The sequence below is a fragment of the Haliotis rubra genome, unplaced genomic scaffold (assembly GCF_003918875.1).
Source record: "Haliotis rubra isolate DU_JTF1 unplaced genomic scaffold, ASM391887v1 Scf138, whole genome shotgun sequence".
Classification (NCBI taxonomy): Eukaryota; Metazoa; Mollusca; class Gastropoda; order Lepetellida; family Haliotidae; genus Haliotis; species Haliotis rubra.
This window is the reverse complement of record NW_025765314.1, coordinates 1,316,493-1,334,444: the sequence shown is the minus strand read 5'-3', so window position 1 is coordinate 1,334,444 and position 17,952 is coordinate 1,316,493. Positions and strand designations below refer to the sequence as shown.

Below are 17,952 nucleotides of genomic sequence, written 5' to 3'. Positions count from 1 at the left end.
TGGTCAACCCACTGGTCAAATCTGACTTTTATGCATGTCACCTTGCATGTCACCTTGACCTTCAGGGCCTCCACTGGTCAAATCTGCATGCATGTTACCTTGACTTTTAGGGTCTTCACTGGTCATATTTGCCTGAATGTCACTTTGACCTTCAGGGTTTCCACTGGTCACATCTGCCTGCATGTCACCTTGACCTTCAGGGTCTCCACTGGTCACATCTGCCTGAATGTCACTTTGACCTTCAGGGTTTCCACTGGTCACATCTGCCTGCATGTTACCTTGACTTTTAGGGTCTTCACTGGTCACATCTGCCTGAATGTCACCTTGACCTTCAGGGTCTTCACCTGCCACATCTGCCTCCTTATCTTGACCTTCACTCATCACATCTGCCTGCATGTCACCTTGACTTTTAGGGTCTTCACTGGTCATATTTGCCTGAATGCCACCTTGACCTTCAGAGTCTCCAATTGTCACATCTACCTGCATGTCACTTTGACCTTCAGGGTCTTCACTGGTCACATGTGCCTGAATGTCACTTTGATCTTCAGGGTCTCTGATGATCACATCTGCCTGAATGTCACTTTGACCTTCAGGGACTCCACTGGTCACATCTGCCTCCATGTCACTTTGACCTTCAGGGTCTCCACTGGTCACATCTGCCTCCATGTCACCTTCACCTTCAGGGTCTTCACTGGTCACATCTGCCTCCTTATCTTGACCTTCACTAATCACATCTGCCTCCATGTCACCTTGACCTTCAGGGTCTCCACTGGTCACATCTGCGTGCATGTCACGTTGACCTTCAGGGTCTCCAATGGTCATATGTGCCTCAATGTCACCTTGACCTTCAGGGTCTCTGATGATCACATCTGCCTGAATGTCACTTTGACCTTCAGGGTCTCCACTGGACACATCTGCCTGCATGTCACTTTGACCTTCAGGGTCTCCACTGGTCACATGTGCCTGAATGTCACCTTGACCTTCAGGGTCTCCACTGGTCACATGTGCCTGCATGTCACTTTGACCTTCAGTGTCTCCACTGGTCACATGTGCCTTCATGTCACCTTGACCTTCAGGGTGTCCACTGGTCACACCTTGTCATCTTGACTTCAGGGTCTTCACTGGTCACATCTGATCTTCATTATCTCCAATGTCACCTTGATCCTTCAGGGTCTCCACTGGTCACATCTGCCTCCATGTCACCTTGACCTTCAGGGTCTTCACTGGTCACATCTGCCTCCATGTCACCTTGACCTTTAGGGTCTTCACTGGTCACATCTGCCTCCATGTCACCTTGACCTTCAGGGTCTCCACTGGTCACATCTGCCTCTCCACTTGACCTTCACTCATCACATTTGCCTGCATGTCACCTTGACCTTCAGGGTCTCCATTGGTCACATCTGCCTGCATGTCACTTTGACCTTCAGGGTGTCTCCAATGGTCATATGTGCCTCACGCCACCTTGACCTTCAGGGGTCTCCACTGGTCACATCTGCCGGCCTTGACCTTCAGGGTCGTCCACTGTTCACATGTCTACCTGAATGACCTTGAGCTTCAGGGTCTCCACTGGTCACATGTGTCTGAATGTCACCTTGACCTTTAGGGTCTTGCTCCACAGGTCACATCTGCCTGAATGTCACCTTGACCTTTAGGGTCTTCACTGGTCACATGTGCCTGAATGTCACCTTGACCTTCAGGGTCTCCACAGGTCACATCTGCCTGCATGTCACTTCGAACTTCAGGGTCGCCACTGGTCACATGTGCCTGAATGTCACCTTGACCGTCAGGGTCTCCACTGGTCACATGTGTCTGAATGTCACCTTGACCTTCAGGGTCTCCACTGGTCACATCTGCCTCCATGTCACCTTTGACCTTCAGGGTCTCCACTGGTCACATGTGCCTGAATGTCACCTTGACCTTCAGGGTCTCCACTGGTCACATCTGTCTGAATGTCACCTTGACCTTTAGGGTGTCCACTGGTCACATCTGCCTCCTTGTTATCTTGAACTTCAGTGTCTCCAATGGTCACATCTGCCTCCATGTCACCTTGACCTTTAGGGTCTTCACTGGTCACATCTGCCTCCATGTCACCTTGACCTTCAGGGTCTTCACTGGTCACATCTGCCTCCATGTCACCTTGACCTTCAGGGCCTCCATTGGTCACATCTGCCTGCCCCCATGTCACCTTGACCTTCAGGGCCTCCACTGATCACATCTGCCTGCACGTCACCTTGACCTTCAGGGCCTCCATTGGTCACATCTGCCTCCATGTCACCTTGACATTTGTTATCTTCACTCATCACTTCTTCGCACAAATTCAGAGATGCATCATGGTCACCTTGACTTTCAAAGTTGTCAGATAATATTGCCTGTGAATCTTCTACCTGACTGAGGTAGAGATGAAAGTCTGCTTGTGATTCTGAGAAGTCATGTTCACGTACTGCATTGTCATCTTGCTCAATTTTCTTCAGACTGGTGAAGGATTTTTGATGGGGAATAACAGGAGACAATTCTCTAATGGTCACATCTGCCTGCATGTCACTTTGACCTTCAGGGTCTCCACTGGTCACATCTGTCTGAATGTCACCTTTACCTACAGGGTGTCCACTGGTCACATATGCCTCCTTGTTATCTTGAACTTCATTGTCTCCAATGATAACATCTGCCTCCTTGTTATCTTGGCCTTTAGGGTCTTCACTGGTCACATCTGCCTGCATGTCACCTTGAACTTCAGGGCCCCCACTGGGGTCACATCTGCCTCTATGTCACCTTGACCTTCAGGGTCTTCACTGGTCACTTCTGCCTGAATGTCACCTTGAACTTCAGGGCCCCCACTGATCACATCTGCCTCCATGTCACCTTGACCTTCAGGGTCTTCACTGGTCACATCTGCCTCTATGTCACCTTGACCTTCAGGGCCTCCATTGGTCACATCTGCCTGCACGTCACCTTCACCTTCAGGGCCTCCACTGATCACATCTGCCTGCACGTCACCTTGACCTTCAGGGCCTCCATTGGTCACATCTGCCTCCATGTCACCTTGACATTTGTTATCTGCACTCATCACTTCTTCGCACAAATTCAGAGATGCATCATGGTCACCTTGACTTTCAAAGTTGTCAGATACTATTGCCTGTGAATCTTCTACCTGACTGAGGTAGAGATGAAAGTCTGCTTGTGATTCTGAGAAGTCATGTTCACATACTGCATTGTCATCTTGTTCACTTTTCTTCAGACTGGTGAAGGATTTTTGATGGGGAATAACAGGAGACAATTCATCCTCATCCTCAATATTATCAACATCCGCCTTCAAAGTAACGGCACTATTCGATTTTGATGGTTCCATACCATCACTCCTTTCACTCATTTCAGTGTGTTTAGTGTCTTTCACTCTGAAATGTTCACATCCTGTACCTTTGGCAGAATCTAGAACATCATTCCCTGAGACTGAACTGAGACTAATACTTTCTTGAGAGGCCATCATCTCTTCCAAAGCAGTATTCATACTTTCTGTTCCATGTGTGTTCTTCTCTTTACCTTCATGCACGATGGTGCTATAACCAGATACTACGCTCTTAAAGGCACTGTTGTCGTTGCCGATGTCTCTGACACCTTGAGCTATGTCTTCTTGAACACTTTTGTGACATGCAGTTGGAAGGTGTATCTTGCATGTAGTTGACTGAGTGGTGCGTGATCTTTGAAACCTCTCATTTTCAGTGGTGTCCCCAGATGAATCCTGCACAGCATCTTCTTTGTTACTCAGGTCACACAATGTGACCATCTTGCCAGGTGAACCAGATTCAACTACAGTCTTCTGGGTTGATTGCTGAAGAACAACAACTTTATCTTTCATCTTGTCAACTGCAGTTAAAACCTTCCCAGATGAGTCAATCACTGCAGAATCTTCATCTTCAGTTGATTCCCTTTTTTTCACTGCCTTCTGATCTGATTCCTTCAGAACGTCTTCAGCTGCAATAGAGTCCACTGGAGCTACATCCTGATCTTCAGAGATATCAATCCTTGTCACTACCTTCAGAACGTCTTCAGCTGCAATAGAGTCCACTGGAGCTACATCCTGATCTTCAGAGATATCAATTCTTGTGACTACCTTCAGAACATCTTCAGTGGACTCCACTGTTCTAACCATCAACCCAGGCAACTGCTTCACAACAACATCTTCATCTTCAGTTGACTCAGTTTGCGTCACTACCTTCCCAGGTGTCTGTCTCTGAACAACCTTTTCATTGACAGTCGACTCCATTGTAATCAACTTCCTAGGTGAGTCAACCACTACAAAATCTTTACCCGCTGAGGACTCCATTGGTGTCATCACCTTCCCAGGTGAGTTCATTGAAAATGTATGTACATCTTCAGTTGATTTAGTTTTTGTTTCTACCTTCCCAGGTGAGCCCTTCACAAGAATATCATCTCCTGTGGAGTCCACTGTTATCACCACCTTCCCAGGTGAGTCAATCACAGGTAAATTTTCATCTTCAGTGGACTCCAGTGTATGTAACTCCCCAGGTGAGTCCATCACGGCCATATCATTTCATCTTCAGTGGACTCAGTGTAACCACCTTCCCAGGTGAGTCAATCACAGGTAAATTTTCATCTTCAGTGGACTCCAGTGTATGTAACTCCCCAGGTGAGTCCATCACGGCCATATCATTGCAGCCAGAAGACTCACTTTGCACCGTCAGTGTTTCCCTCTTCACTTCTTTGGCTGTACCGTGAAGGGCTCTGGGAGTTTCAGAAGAACTGTGTTCTACAAGCACATCTGAATCTGGATAGCCACTCTGACTAGTATATGTAACAGGGTTGGGATTTACATCCATATCAGCATCTACATCTTTAATGAGTACTGAAACATGGCCAGTTGATTTTGTGCCTTGCCAGTCTGTGACTCTGCTCAACTCTTCTCCCTCTGCATCAATCTTTTCTGTCCGATCTTCAACTGCAGGGATAAGGGTGACCCCCTCCTTCGAACTAAGTCGTCTTTCTTCTGAGGAAAGCAGTTGGTCTTCCACCAGAACTGGACTTTTTTCACTGGGAATACTTAACTGCCTTGCAGAAGTTTTGTCTTGGTCTTTGTTGTCTATAGTATCAGATCCTTTAATTTTGCACTGATTTTCCACATCCAACTGTGACAAAACATCCCTGGTCTGGATTTCTTTAATGACAGGTGTAATTTCAGCACCGGAGAAAATCTGGTCTGAAGAACAGCCATATTTGTTATCTTCACATGAAGCATGGTCACTAAAACCATCCACATGTGTTGTGTCCTCTTTGCACACAACAGTTTCCAAATCAACACCACTGGGACTATTTGTCATTTTAGTCACATTATTTGATTGCACACAGCCTACTCTTTGAGCACCATCTATTTGTTCACACATCAAGTTTATCACAGTATCAGTTTGTTCACAGGCAGAAGCACCTGTTAGCTTACTAACTATATTTGGCACAGAATCTGTTTGAACATGAATGCCATTTGACTCAGAATTTGTTGGCACCGCATCTTGTTCACAAACCAAACTTGCCTCTGGCTCCTTGGTGACATTATATTTCTCCAAACATTCTGAAGACATTGGAAGATATCGTTCATGATCATGAACACCTCTCCCAACTACCCCTGTTTGTTCATGTTCTTCAACACCTCTAATGTCCCCTTCACAAGATACTGAGGACAGAGCTATTCTCTCAACCTCATCTGAAGGTACAGGATTTGTAACATCTCTGCTGGAACAAAGGGTATGTTCTTGGTGGACAGAGTTGAGTACAGGTTTAGGTTGAGTTGTCACATCAATGGACACTTTATTGTCATTTCCATCTGAATCAACAACATCACTCGGGATGTCATGGTCCTGGTTTGCCTCTTTATCTGCCAGACTGGTGTCCAAAGGTCTGGATTCCTGATAGCAGTATCTGGAATCAGTAATTCCACTACTAAAAGGCACAGAGCTTTCAGAATCAGCTTTTTCTCCCATTTGATTTGATTTGATCTCTGTAACTTGGATGTCATTACAGACTGGCTTTGATGGTCTGAGTTGCATGGAAGCATCAATCTTTGGCACTACTTCCTGTACAGCATCGACATCGACATCATTGATTTCAGTTTCTAAAGCTGGAGGTGACTGTTCAACAGTGGGTTCTTCATCAGTCTGTGAAGCCACACGAAGAACAGATATACCTGCTCTTGTTTCTGATGCAAGGGACTCGTTAGAGTCTTGTCTCTGACCTAATGAATCCTCTCCACCATCTGCTGGAGTTTCTAAAGGTCCAGCTAAAGCTCCTTGGATGGATTCTGGTTTGGGCACGGGGATCAATTAAGGGCATATCAGCATTTGAAGACACAGGCAGAACAGAACTGTCTGCTGATATTAATGACACCTGGGGCTTATGAGGTTCTTGTCCCTGTCCTACTGAATACTTTCTACCATCTGCTGGTGTTTGTGAGAGAGTTGCTTGCAAGGGTTCTCGATCAACAACAGAAGAAGTAAGGGGCTTTTCTGAAATACGTTTTGCATCCATTTCCTTCCTGCTTGCTTCCACAGAATGATTCTCATTTGTCCAAGGAACATCTTCCGGAATTTCTAAACATTGAACACTAGGAATGTAAGAGGGTGAACGTGAAGGTTTAGCAGTTAACTGAGATTCTGGAGCACCCGATGAGGTTGTGTCCTTCTTTGATTTTTCCATGTTACAGTGCTGAAATGACTCTTTAGATTCAGAAATATCCTCTAGTGCTTCGAAGGAAGGTTCTGGAACACCTTTCTTTGTCTGTTCCATGTTACAAGAATCTTCCGAATGCTGAGGTGACCCTGGTGGTACAGAATTAATTTCTGATGGTTCAAGCCAAGGTTCAGGAGAGCTACCAAGAGATACAGTGTGCTCTGCTACTTCACTCTCACTGCTTGGGTAACTCTCCTCTGAAGATTCTGGCATTTTGTAACTTGCAGAAGCAACTTCGATTGGAGCAGAAAATGTCCAGTGGTGTTTTGGTCTCTTGTTTCTGGAATTCCTGTGGGAGACAACTTTACGTTTTTTACCAGAAGTTGAAAACACAGGAGAAGTTGAATTAGCCCAAAACACTTCAGTGTTTGTTGACAACGTTTTATCATCACTTTTGTTGCCTGAAGACTCAATTTTCAATCTTTTTGTCAAGGGTTGAACATCGCTACAACCACTGACACATAAACTACTTGACTGATGATAGTTCCTTAGAGTATCTGTGTCACTATCATAAACTTCAACACTGCCTGTCTGCTCTCTTTTAACAGAGATTCCACTTTCCTCTTCTTTCATGAAGTCATCTTTCTGATCCTCTTCAGAATCACTGGAAATATCAATGACTTCTATGGGTGCTTCATCAGTTAGGCATTTAATGCTTTCAGTTTCAGTTTGGTAGCCCGTTGGGACAGGATATACGTCTTCTGTGTCTGTTTCGACTTTAGTAAAAACAATTTTACTGTCAACGGGACAAGAATATTCATAGTCTACTTCAGGACTATTTCTCAAAGTTGTGCCACTTGATGCAGCAACATCATCATAGTTTCTGGCACCATCACTTCGTCTGGTCTTTGGTCCTGAATCAAACACAGTTATTCCCCCTTGCTGAGATTCACTGGCTTGAGCCACTGGGACAGCAGGTGTTTGCTGAGAAGCTGTACTGTCGACAGAATCTGATGTAATGTGGTCTCTCTGAAATGTGATGAAAGAAAACTCTTGCAAAATATAAAATATTTTGACAGGTAAATTAACAAGAGTCAACAGAAGATGACATATCCCCCCGGCCCCCACATATCTGAAAGAACAAATCATCTGACAGTTACTTAAAGGTCAAAAGCAACCCAAAAATCAAACATAATTAAAACACAATTATCACTTATTCATGACATATAATATACATTGCTGGTTATGAAAAAACATATAAACAAAATTATAAGCGTACAATCGCAAATCAAAAGTGCAATATTGTGTACTTGGGTTTACTTCCCAAGAAACGAAGCAGCCGGGATACCGAACCCAGTCAGAGCGGGTGGGTGTGCACTCAAGTGTAACGGCTGGTTCATTTGCAGATGCCATCACGGCTCATTGTGTGTGTATATATAGAGATGTTGGGTTTTGTAAATACATGCTCATTTTTTTGTGTATAACATTTTGCAATCAACAGACATCATAACATGTCATGTGTACAAGTATCACACCTGCCTGTCTGTGTAATTACATAATGTGACAGAGACCGAACTCGGGCCATAAATCAATGCATTTTGTTTATGGTGTATAGCCTGATTGGTGTTAAGTTCAAATTGCATGTGGTCAGTGATCGCAGTTGTGTATTGAATATGGTCATTAGCAGACAGGCAGGCAGACACATAGGTGTCAATAAAACAGACATTGAGTTTTGTCTGTGACGACATATCTATATCACAGTTAGAAATTCTGTCAACGCTAAATAATGACATTGCTTTTAAGTATCGAACTGAGAAAGTGACTCGGTAAGAAGAACGTGTGGTGAAATAGACAAATGAAATTATATAAACAGTTAATCTACTGTCATAACATATAAAAAGCTCGCACCTGTGAAATATCAACAAAACATTAGAAAAATAGCTCACACCAAAGCCTTCACCGAATATTCACCGGACTGTATAAAAGATTTGGTTCCCCCATAGTAAAAGTTCCGGTGGAACTTTTCATTCCAACATTTGTTCCTGTAATAGTGCATGCGGAACAATTATTTCGTTCCGCACACACAGAATTTATTCCGAGTAAAGAGGAACTTCCACACACATCATAAAAAGTCTAAAAGAGGGTTTTCTTTGTTGGGGTGGTCTTAAAAATTGGGGCGTGGGGGGAACAGAAAGGAAAAAAAGATTTTCCTACGGTATTTGTTCCATATGGAACAAATCATGTGGCTATCAAGAAGCAATTATCATGTGTGAAAGTTACTTATTTTTTTTTATGAAAATACATTGTAGATTCCCCAGAATGCGAACTGATGATTGTAAATGAATCTTGTGTTAAAAAGAGTTCAGTTATTATGTAACCAAGTTACCTTCATTAATCAGGTTACAGTCAGTAGCCAGGTTACAGTCAACATGTAACCAAGTTACAGTCACTCAGTAGCCAGGTTACAGTCATTATGTGACCAAGTTACAGTTGGTCAGTAGCCAGGTTACAATCAGCATGTAACCAAGTTACAGTTAGTAGCCAGGTTACAGTCAACATGTAACCAAGTTGAAGTTAGTAGACATCCCGGATGTTGACAAGTTGGATGAGTCCATTTTGCATTCAATAATAACTGGAATAGGATAGGCCTACGGTATTTGTTCCTATTTGATGGAATATTTGCCGTATGTGCGGAATTTTTATTCGTGTCATCCATTCTCAATTTCACGGCATTTATTCCGAACTGGAACATTTACTACTCGGAACTAAATCATGTTTACAGGACAACCCGCTTCCAAGCTGCGCGAACCTATTTCACTGCGCACGTGCTATGAGCGCAGCCAAGCTGTTGAAACCACTTGAATTCCCCTAAGTGCTGGGGGAAATTTAGTGAATCGTTTGAACTACGATTTTGCATGTTTTTTTCATCGCGTTATTTTTCAACTTATAAGTTGAATTTGCATTTTTGATGATTTGTTTCGGTAAGTCCATACCGAAAGGTATCAGAATCTGCAATCTACTAAGTCCAAATCATTTCCATGGAAATCATGAAAAATATAAATGCCAAACATGTGTAAATAGCAAAAGGCACGACTTCAAGATCTGACTCATAAATCTGCCAAGTTCTGTTTAAAGATATTAAACGGTTTTCGAGTTGTGCTCCGGAAACGAATCCCATCCCTCCCTTTTGAAATTAAGTCCAAAACGTTTCCATGGAAACCAGGAAAAACAGAAATGACAAAAATCGGTAAATAGCAAAAGGCACCAATTCAAGATCTGTCTCATATATCTGCCCTGTTTTGCTGAAAGATATTAAGAAGTTTTCGAGTTGTGCTCCGGAAACGAAGCCCATCCCTACCTTTTGAGACTAAGTCCGAATCGTTTCCATGGAAACTGGGAAAAATAAAACTGCCAAAAATCTGTAAATAGCAAAAGGCACCACTTTGGGATGTGCCTCACATATCTGCCAAGTTTTACTGAAAGATATTAAGAAGTTTTTGAGTTGTGCTCCGGAAACGAAGCCCACCCCTCCCTTTTGAGACTAAGTCCGAAACGTTTCCATGGATATCAAGAAAAACAAAAATGACAAAAACCTGTAAATAGCAAAAGGCACCACTTTAGCTTATGTTTGATATATCTACCAAGTCTTGAAGAAAGATATTGAACGGTTTTCGTGTTGTGCTACGGGAAACGAAGGTCACCCCTCCCTTTTGAGATAAAGTTCAACTCGTTTCCAAGGAAACCAAGAAAAATAAAAATGACAAAAATCTGCAAACAGCAAAAGGCACCACTTTAGGTTCTGTTTGATATATCTACCAAGTTATGCTCTGGAAACAAAATGATTATGGAGGAACGGACGGACAGACGAGGCGTCGACTATATCCCCCCGCATTACATGCCGGGGGGATAATAAGAGTTACTTTGAAAAGTCTCAGCATGGCATTAAATACATTGATGGCTTTCATGGTCTTCGATTAACAAATATGTCAAACATTCCACTTTTGATGGATGAAATTTCACTGTTTCACTTACCAAAACTGTAATCCAAATCCACAAATACAAGAATAATTCCTACACAATGGCCAAGCTGAAGGAACTAGATGACTGCACCAAAGGGAGTGGGAAAGTATGGCTCTAGCTGGCTTACAGCAATATTCAAGCAAAATCACATCCAGTGTACACACATTGAATCCACAAAAGGAAGCACACCTGTCTTCGGCATCATCCCTCTAATACAAAAGGGGTAGGGGTGGTGAGGTACCCTAGAGGTGAAAGATGTTCGCTTATCACACCAGACCTGGGTTTGAACTTCCACATGGGAGCAATATCTGAAGCCCCCATCTGGTGTCGAAAACCACAATGTTGCTGAAATACTGCTAAAACCATTGTGAAACCTTATTCACTCACTCACTAACTCTAAAACAAAGGACATTTCGAAAACAGCTGATCAGGCAATGTAATAACAGTTGTGTGGATTGTATTTTAGATGTGGATCTTTGTAAGAACATCTTATCATCCTAACTCTCTTGAGTCATTAGTCTTTCCCCCCCTGAAACTGGCCAGAAGCAAATGAGATTAATGATTGAGTTTGGTTCAATTTGATTTTCAAGAGAATTTGACCTACAGAAGGACTATCTTGAAGGCCAGCACTGGTTGTCGGTCCTTCGCCTTGCCTCAGTTCAAGTGGTTGTGTAGGAACCTGGACTTCTGGGATAGCTGCTGGTGTTGAGGACTGGATAAACAGAGATGAGGTGAGGTGAAATTGGGTTTAACGTCGTGCTTGAGTTAAGAAATACACTTCGCTCTACCCCAATGTGTTTTGTAATAAAGTATAGTTTTGCCCTGAACTATTATAATTAAAGCACGAGGACGGTAGTCCGAAAGTGCTTTGATGTTATAATAGTTCAGGGCAAAACTATACTTTATAACAAAAACACATTGGGGTAGAGCTTAACTTTACATCTTTTCTAAGATGCTAAATTTAATACTTTCTAAGGATAATTACGATTAATTTAAGGTAGAAAACAAATGACGTGTCGGTGACCTAAATTAAGAATCCTCGCGACAGGGCTAACTGGTGCGCTTGTTCTATTGATGTGTCTGCCCCTACGCTAAGACTTAACGCTACCAGAATAAACAAATGATAACAGTTTGATGACGGTTTACGCTCGGATTAAATATCTTCTCTGAATTATTTTAATTACATCTGTCATTAACGTAAACCATATTGGGCAATATGAACGTTGCATTTCTACTATCAGCGTAAGTTTAGATCAGTACATCCAGAGGAAGTTGAGAAGTCAAGTTTACATTCCACGATTGCATTGTGGGAATGTAAACATTGCGAACGCTACGTGTCGCTGAAAACTTGTGAGTCGAATTGACACATTTTAACCGTCGTAAAACATAAACGTAATGTTTCCACCAGTGATGTTAGCTGCGTGAAACAACTGCAAACCAAGAAACGGGATGCAACGGAGTAGTTTACTGTAGGAGGCCGTACGAGGCGATGACAACTGACATGCATCGTGACGTCACTTACATTGTGACGTAATGTAAAATAATTCGATCACGAGGGGGCACACTAGAATGGCGCAGTGACGGGATAACGTCATTCAATTGTTACGTCATCAAAAAACTATACCTTTATTGTCTCATAATGTATTTTTTTTTCGATTGTTCTAACAGCTAGGCATCTTAGAAAACTGGATAAACAGAAACCTACATACAAACTAGACATAGAGTCGCAAGGCTCTTTCGCTCTGCGTTCACTAATGTTGGCAACATTATATTTAAATGTAAAGCTACAAGGGTCAGTGTTTGCAATACTTTAATTTGCCAGTGGGCCATTAGGGCCTGCTGCCGCCTGCAGGCCTTAAAATCTACAGGCCCTGAATGAAATCTGCAGGCCTATTTTGTTAAAATCAAACCAATAAAAACAAAACAGACTACCAGTACACTGTACACTGTTTCTACAAAATCAATTAGCGAAGCCTATGGTGCAGAGAGACCTTTTTATTTGTTAAAGACTGGTGTTGACATTCCTATGCACAAAGCGGCGAAATACCAGGAAGTGAAACTGTAAGTTATCGTAACATGATGGATCATGGATGATTCTCGAATGTTAATAAAGAAACAAAATGTGGGAAAGACTCCAGTTGAAAAGACAAAAAAAGACAGACAATTTACTGAAGGCAACAAGGACCTGCCAGTATTTGAAACTGACAGCCAGAGGTACAGAAAAGCTGCATAGCTGCGTAAATTACGCAAATATTTATGTGAAAACTCAATTCCTATTGAGTCCATTGCATTTGAATTTTTGTAAATACTCAATAAATGTGATCTTACATGCGTACACACAAAAATGTCAAATCATAGCTTGCGTACTGGTGGATAGATAAAATAACTGAAGAGGTACTATTTCAGGACATGAACTTGACAACTTGCAGTCTTTCTTATCGTTTCTCATATTATGGATCAAATATAAATAACAAACAGTAACATTTAAACTTTATTATATTTTGACAATTAATGGAAAATGGCAAAATACCCAGTTGAGTTTGAGTGAGGTGAGTAGAATTTATTTGGTTACTCAAAAGAAAATGAGGATACCCAACTGAGATGAGCACAAGCGAGTACATAACTGAATGGCCCAAAAAGTTATCTGTAGCTCTGGAAATCCCGATACAAAAACAAGCGGCGCTGGGTCTCTGGGCCGGCGATTATTTCAAGTGCTGACAAGGGGAAGCATGACTAAGCAAACATACATGCAAATATTTGACATACAAAGAATCTTTAGGAATAAAGTCATCAATACAATTTGTTTACCAGTACTGGTGTAATTCATATCAAAACACTAAAGGATGATGAAATTCTATTCATAACTCTGAATTTGTGATGTCATTTGACTGTGACATGACGGAGGAGTGCAAAGCACTGTGATGCAACATCAGTGCTGTGATATATCTTTTTATCTTATTCTGGACCTAGATTTTCGAAGCTTTCCTAGTGTTAAGAAGGTTTTAAGTGCCATACATTAACATTAACTTTTGACTATCTTGAATCTAAAAGAGGTTTGAAAATCTTGGCCCTGGATGATAAAACATTCCATAATGATAAGCAATCAAAGCGTACAAATATCAACACTGACCCAGATGATGTATAATGTTAACACACACTGCACAATACATACTTTCCAGACTTCAATTTGTTCAATAATTATTCATGAGTAAGGTCAGACCAATTTTAATTTTTGTTTTCCGGATCCGCCAGTCGTATTTTTTCAAGAATAAGAAAAAAAAAGAAGAAGTTAAGATTCCCCGCTCAAAAAATACAATCCTAGTGTTTCATTAGTCAAAAATGTAATTTACAAGAAAAGGTGTGTTTTTTCAGATTGTGTTTTGCCCCACATACACGTCAAAAATAGCCAAAAGTAGAATACTTTTAGCATTTATTTATTTTTATTTATTTTTTTATTTTTGTCCCCCTCGTGCCTTGAAGTTTTCTGAGTACAAACTTCCGTAAAACAAGGAATAAAATTGGTCTGACCTCATGAAAAAAAAAAGTAGTCATTTCCAAGAATGGGTCGGTGGCGGCCAATTCTAACCATCAAGGGATCTGCTTGTAATGGACATAGTGTGATGTTCCCCAAATACTCACATGCTGTGTGGAAGCAGGAGGGGTCAGTCCGGAGAGCCCACAGTCACACTTCCCAAACTGCAACATGTTCAACAATTGTAACAAACATTAGCAGATTTGAGTTACATTTACTGACGGCTGACATTCCATATTATTTGCAGTGAATTCATTAAGTGTAGGCAAGTGAGTCAGTTAGGTATCACTGACTTCAACAATTTTACTTTAGAACATATGAGAACTGTATAAACACTTTGAACATGATGAACCCAAGTCACGTAGGCTTGTTTCTACAGGTGTGGAGATGATTAGCATTGTTCACCAATGACCAACAGCATGATGAAGGCAGTAAAATGCATGATCTGCATCATGGTGGTGTCATTACAATATGTGATCTGCATCATGGTGGTGTCATTACAATATGTGATCAGCATCATGGTGACGTCATTACAATATGTGATCAGCACATGATGGTGTCATTACAATATGTGATCAGCATCATGATGGTGTCATTACAATATGTGATCAGCATCATGATGGTGTCATTACAATATGTGATCAGCATCATGATGGTGTCATTACAATATGACAATATGTGATCAGCAATATGTGATCAGCACATGATGGTGTCATTACAATGTGTGATCAGTGTCATGGTGGTGTCATTACAATATGTGATCTGCATCATGATGGTGTCATTACAATATGTGATCAGCATCATGATGGTGTCATTACAATATGTGATCAGCATCATGATGGTGTCATTACAATATGTGATCAGCATCATGGTGGTGTCATTACAATATGTGATCAGCATCATGGTGGTGTCATTACAATATGTGATCAGCATCATGCTGACATCATTATAATATGTGATCAGCATCATGATGGTGTCATTACAATATGTGATCAGCATCATGGTGACATCATTACAATATGTGATCTGCATCATGATGACGTCAGTACAATATGTGATCAGCATCATGATGGTGTCATTACAATATGTGATCAGCATCAAGATGGTGTCATTACAATATGTGATCAGCATCATGGTGTCATTACAATATGTGATCAGCATCATGGTGACATCATTACAATATGTGATCAGCATCATGATGGTGTCATTACAATATGTGATCAGCATCATGGTGGTGTCATTACAATATGTGATCAGCATCATGGTGATGTCATTACAATATGTGATCAGCATCATGATGGTGTCATTACAATATGTGATCAGCATCAGCATTACAATATGTGGTCAGCATGGTGTCATTACAATATGTGATCAGCATCATGGTGACATCATTACAATATGTGATCAGCATCATGGTGGTGTCATTACAATATGTGATCAGCATCATGATGGTGTCATTACAATATGTGATCAGCATCATGATGGTGTCATTACAATATGTGATCAGCATCATGGTGACATCATTACAATATGTGATCAGCATCATGATGGTGTCATTACAATATGTGATCAGCATCATGGTGGTGTCATTACAATATGTGATCAGCATCATGGTGGTGTCATTACAATATGTGATCAGCATCAAGATGGTGTCATTACAATATGTGATCAGCATCATGGTGGTGTCATTACAATATGTGATCAGCATCATGGTGGTGTCATTACAATATGTGATCAGCATCATGATGTGTCATTACAATATGTGATCAGCATCATGATGGTGTCATTACAATATGTGATCAGCATCATGGTGGTGTCATTACAATATGTGATCAGCATCATGATGGTGTCATTACAATATGTGATCAGCATCATGATGGTGTCATTACAATATGTGATCAGCATCATGATGGTGTCATTACAATATGTGATCAGCATCAAGATGGTGTCATTACAATATGTGATCAGCATCATGATGGTGTCATTACAATATGTGATCAGCATCATGGTGACATCATTACAATATGTGATCTGCATCATGATGACGTCATTACATCATTACAATATGTGATCAGCAATGTGATCAGCATCATGGTGACATCATTACAATATGTGATCAGCATCATGGTGGTGTCATTACAATATGTGATCAGCATCATGATGGTGTCATATGTGATCAGCAATATGTGATCAGCATCATGATGGTGTCATTACAATATGTGATCAGCATCATGATGTCATTGTCATTACAATCATGTGATCAGCATCATGATGCATCATGATGGTTACAATATGTGATCAGCATCATGGTGGTGTCATTACAATATGTGATCAGCATCATGATGGTGTCATTACAATATGTGATCAGCATCATGATGGTGTCATTACAATATGTGATCAGCATCATGGTGGTGTCATTACAATATGTGATCAGCATCATGATGGTGTCATTACAATATCATGATCAGCATCATGATGGTGTCATTACAATATGTGATCAGCATCATGGTGGTGATCAGCATCATGGTGTCATTACAATATGTGATCAGCATCATGGTGGTGTCATTACAATATGTGATCAGCATCATGGTGACATCATTACATGGTGTGTGTCATGACGCCACAATATGTGATCAGCATCATGATGGTGTCATTACAATATGTGATCAGCATCATGATGGTGTCATTACAATATGTGATCAACATCATGGTGGTGTCATTACAATATGTGATCAGCATCATGATGGTGTCATTACAATATGTGATCAGTGTCATGGTGGTGTCATTACAATATGTGATCAGCATCATGATGGTGTCATTACAATATGTGATCAGCATCATGATGGTGTCATTACAATATGTGATCAGCATCATGATGGTGTCATTACAATATGTGATCAGCATCATGATGACGTGTCATTACAATATGTGATCAGCATCATGATGGCATCATGGTGTCATTACAATATGTGATCAGCATCATGGTGACGTCATTACAATATGTGATCAGCATCATGATGGTGTCATTACAATATGTGATCAGCATCATGGTGGTGTCATTACAATATGTGATCAGCATCATGATGGTGTCATTACAATATGTGATCAGCATCATGGTGTCATTACAATATGTGATCAGCATCATGATGGTGTCATTACAATATGTGATCAGTGTCATGGTGGTGTCATTACAATATGTGATCAGCATCATGATGGTGTCATTACAATATGTGATCAGCATCATGATGGTGTCATTACAATATGTGATCAGCATCATGGTGGTGTCATTACAATATGTGATCAGCATCATGATGGTGTCATTACAATATGTGATCAACATCATGGTGGTGTCATTACAATATGTGATCAGCATCATGATGGTGTCATTACAATATGTGATCAGCATCATGGTGGTGTCATTACAATATGTGATCAGCATCATGATGGTGTCATTACAATATGTGATCTGCATCATGATGGTGTCATTACAATATGTGATCAGCATCATGATGGTGTCATTACAATATGTGATCAGCATCATGATGGTGTCATTACAATATGTGATCAGCATCAAAGATGGTGTGTCATTACAATATGTGATCAGCATCATGATGGTGTCATTACAAGCGTGGTGTCGTACAATATGTGATCAGTGTCATGGTGGTGTCATTACAATATGTGATCAGCATCATGATGGTGTCATTACAATATGTGATCAGCATCATGAT

The 17,952-nt window shown here is 41.1% G+C and overlaps 1 protein-coding gene across 1 annotated transcript; it reads right to left on the bottom strand.

Moving 5' to 3' along the window:
- Positions 1 to 15: 15 nt before the first annotated feature.
- Positions 16 to 4,543, bottom strand: LOC124268437 (retinitis pigmentosa 1-like 1 protein). Its single transcript, XM_046703397.1, has 4 exons — positions 3,046 to 4,543; positions 1,873 to 2,097; positions 537 to 755; positions 16 to 401 (listed from the first exon to the last, which is right to left on the bottom strand). The coding sequence occupies exons 1-4, from the start codon at positions 4,541 to 4,543 to the stop codon at positions 16 to 18; spliced, it is 2,328 nt and encodes a 775-aa protein (XP_046559353.1).
- Between the last annotated feature and the right edge of the window lie 13,409 nt (positions 4,544 to 17,952).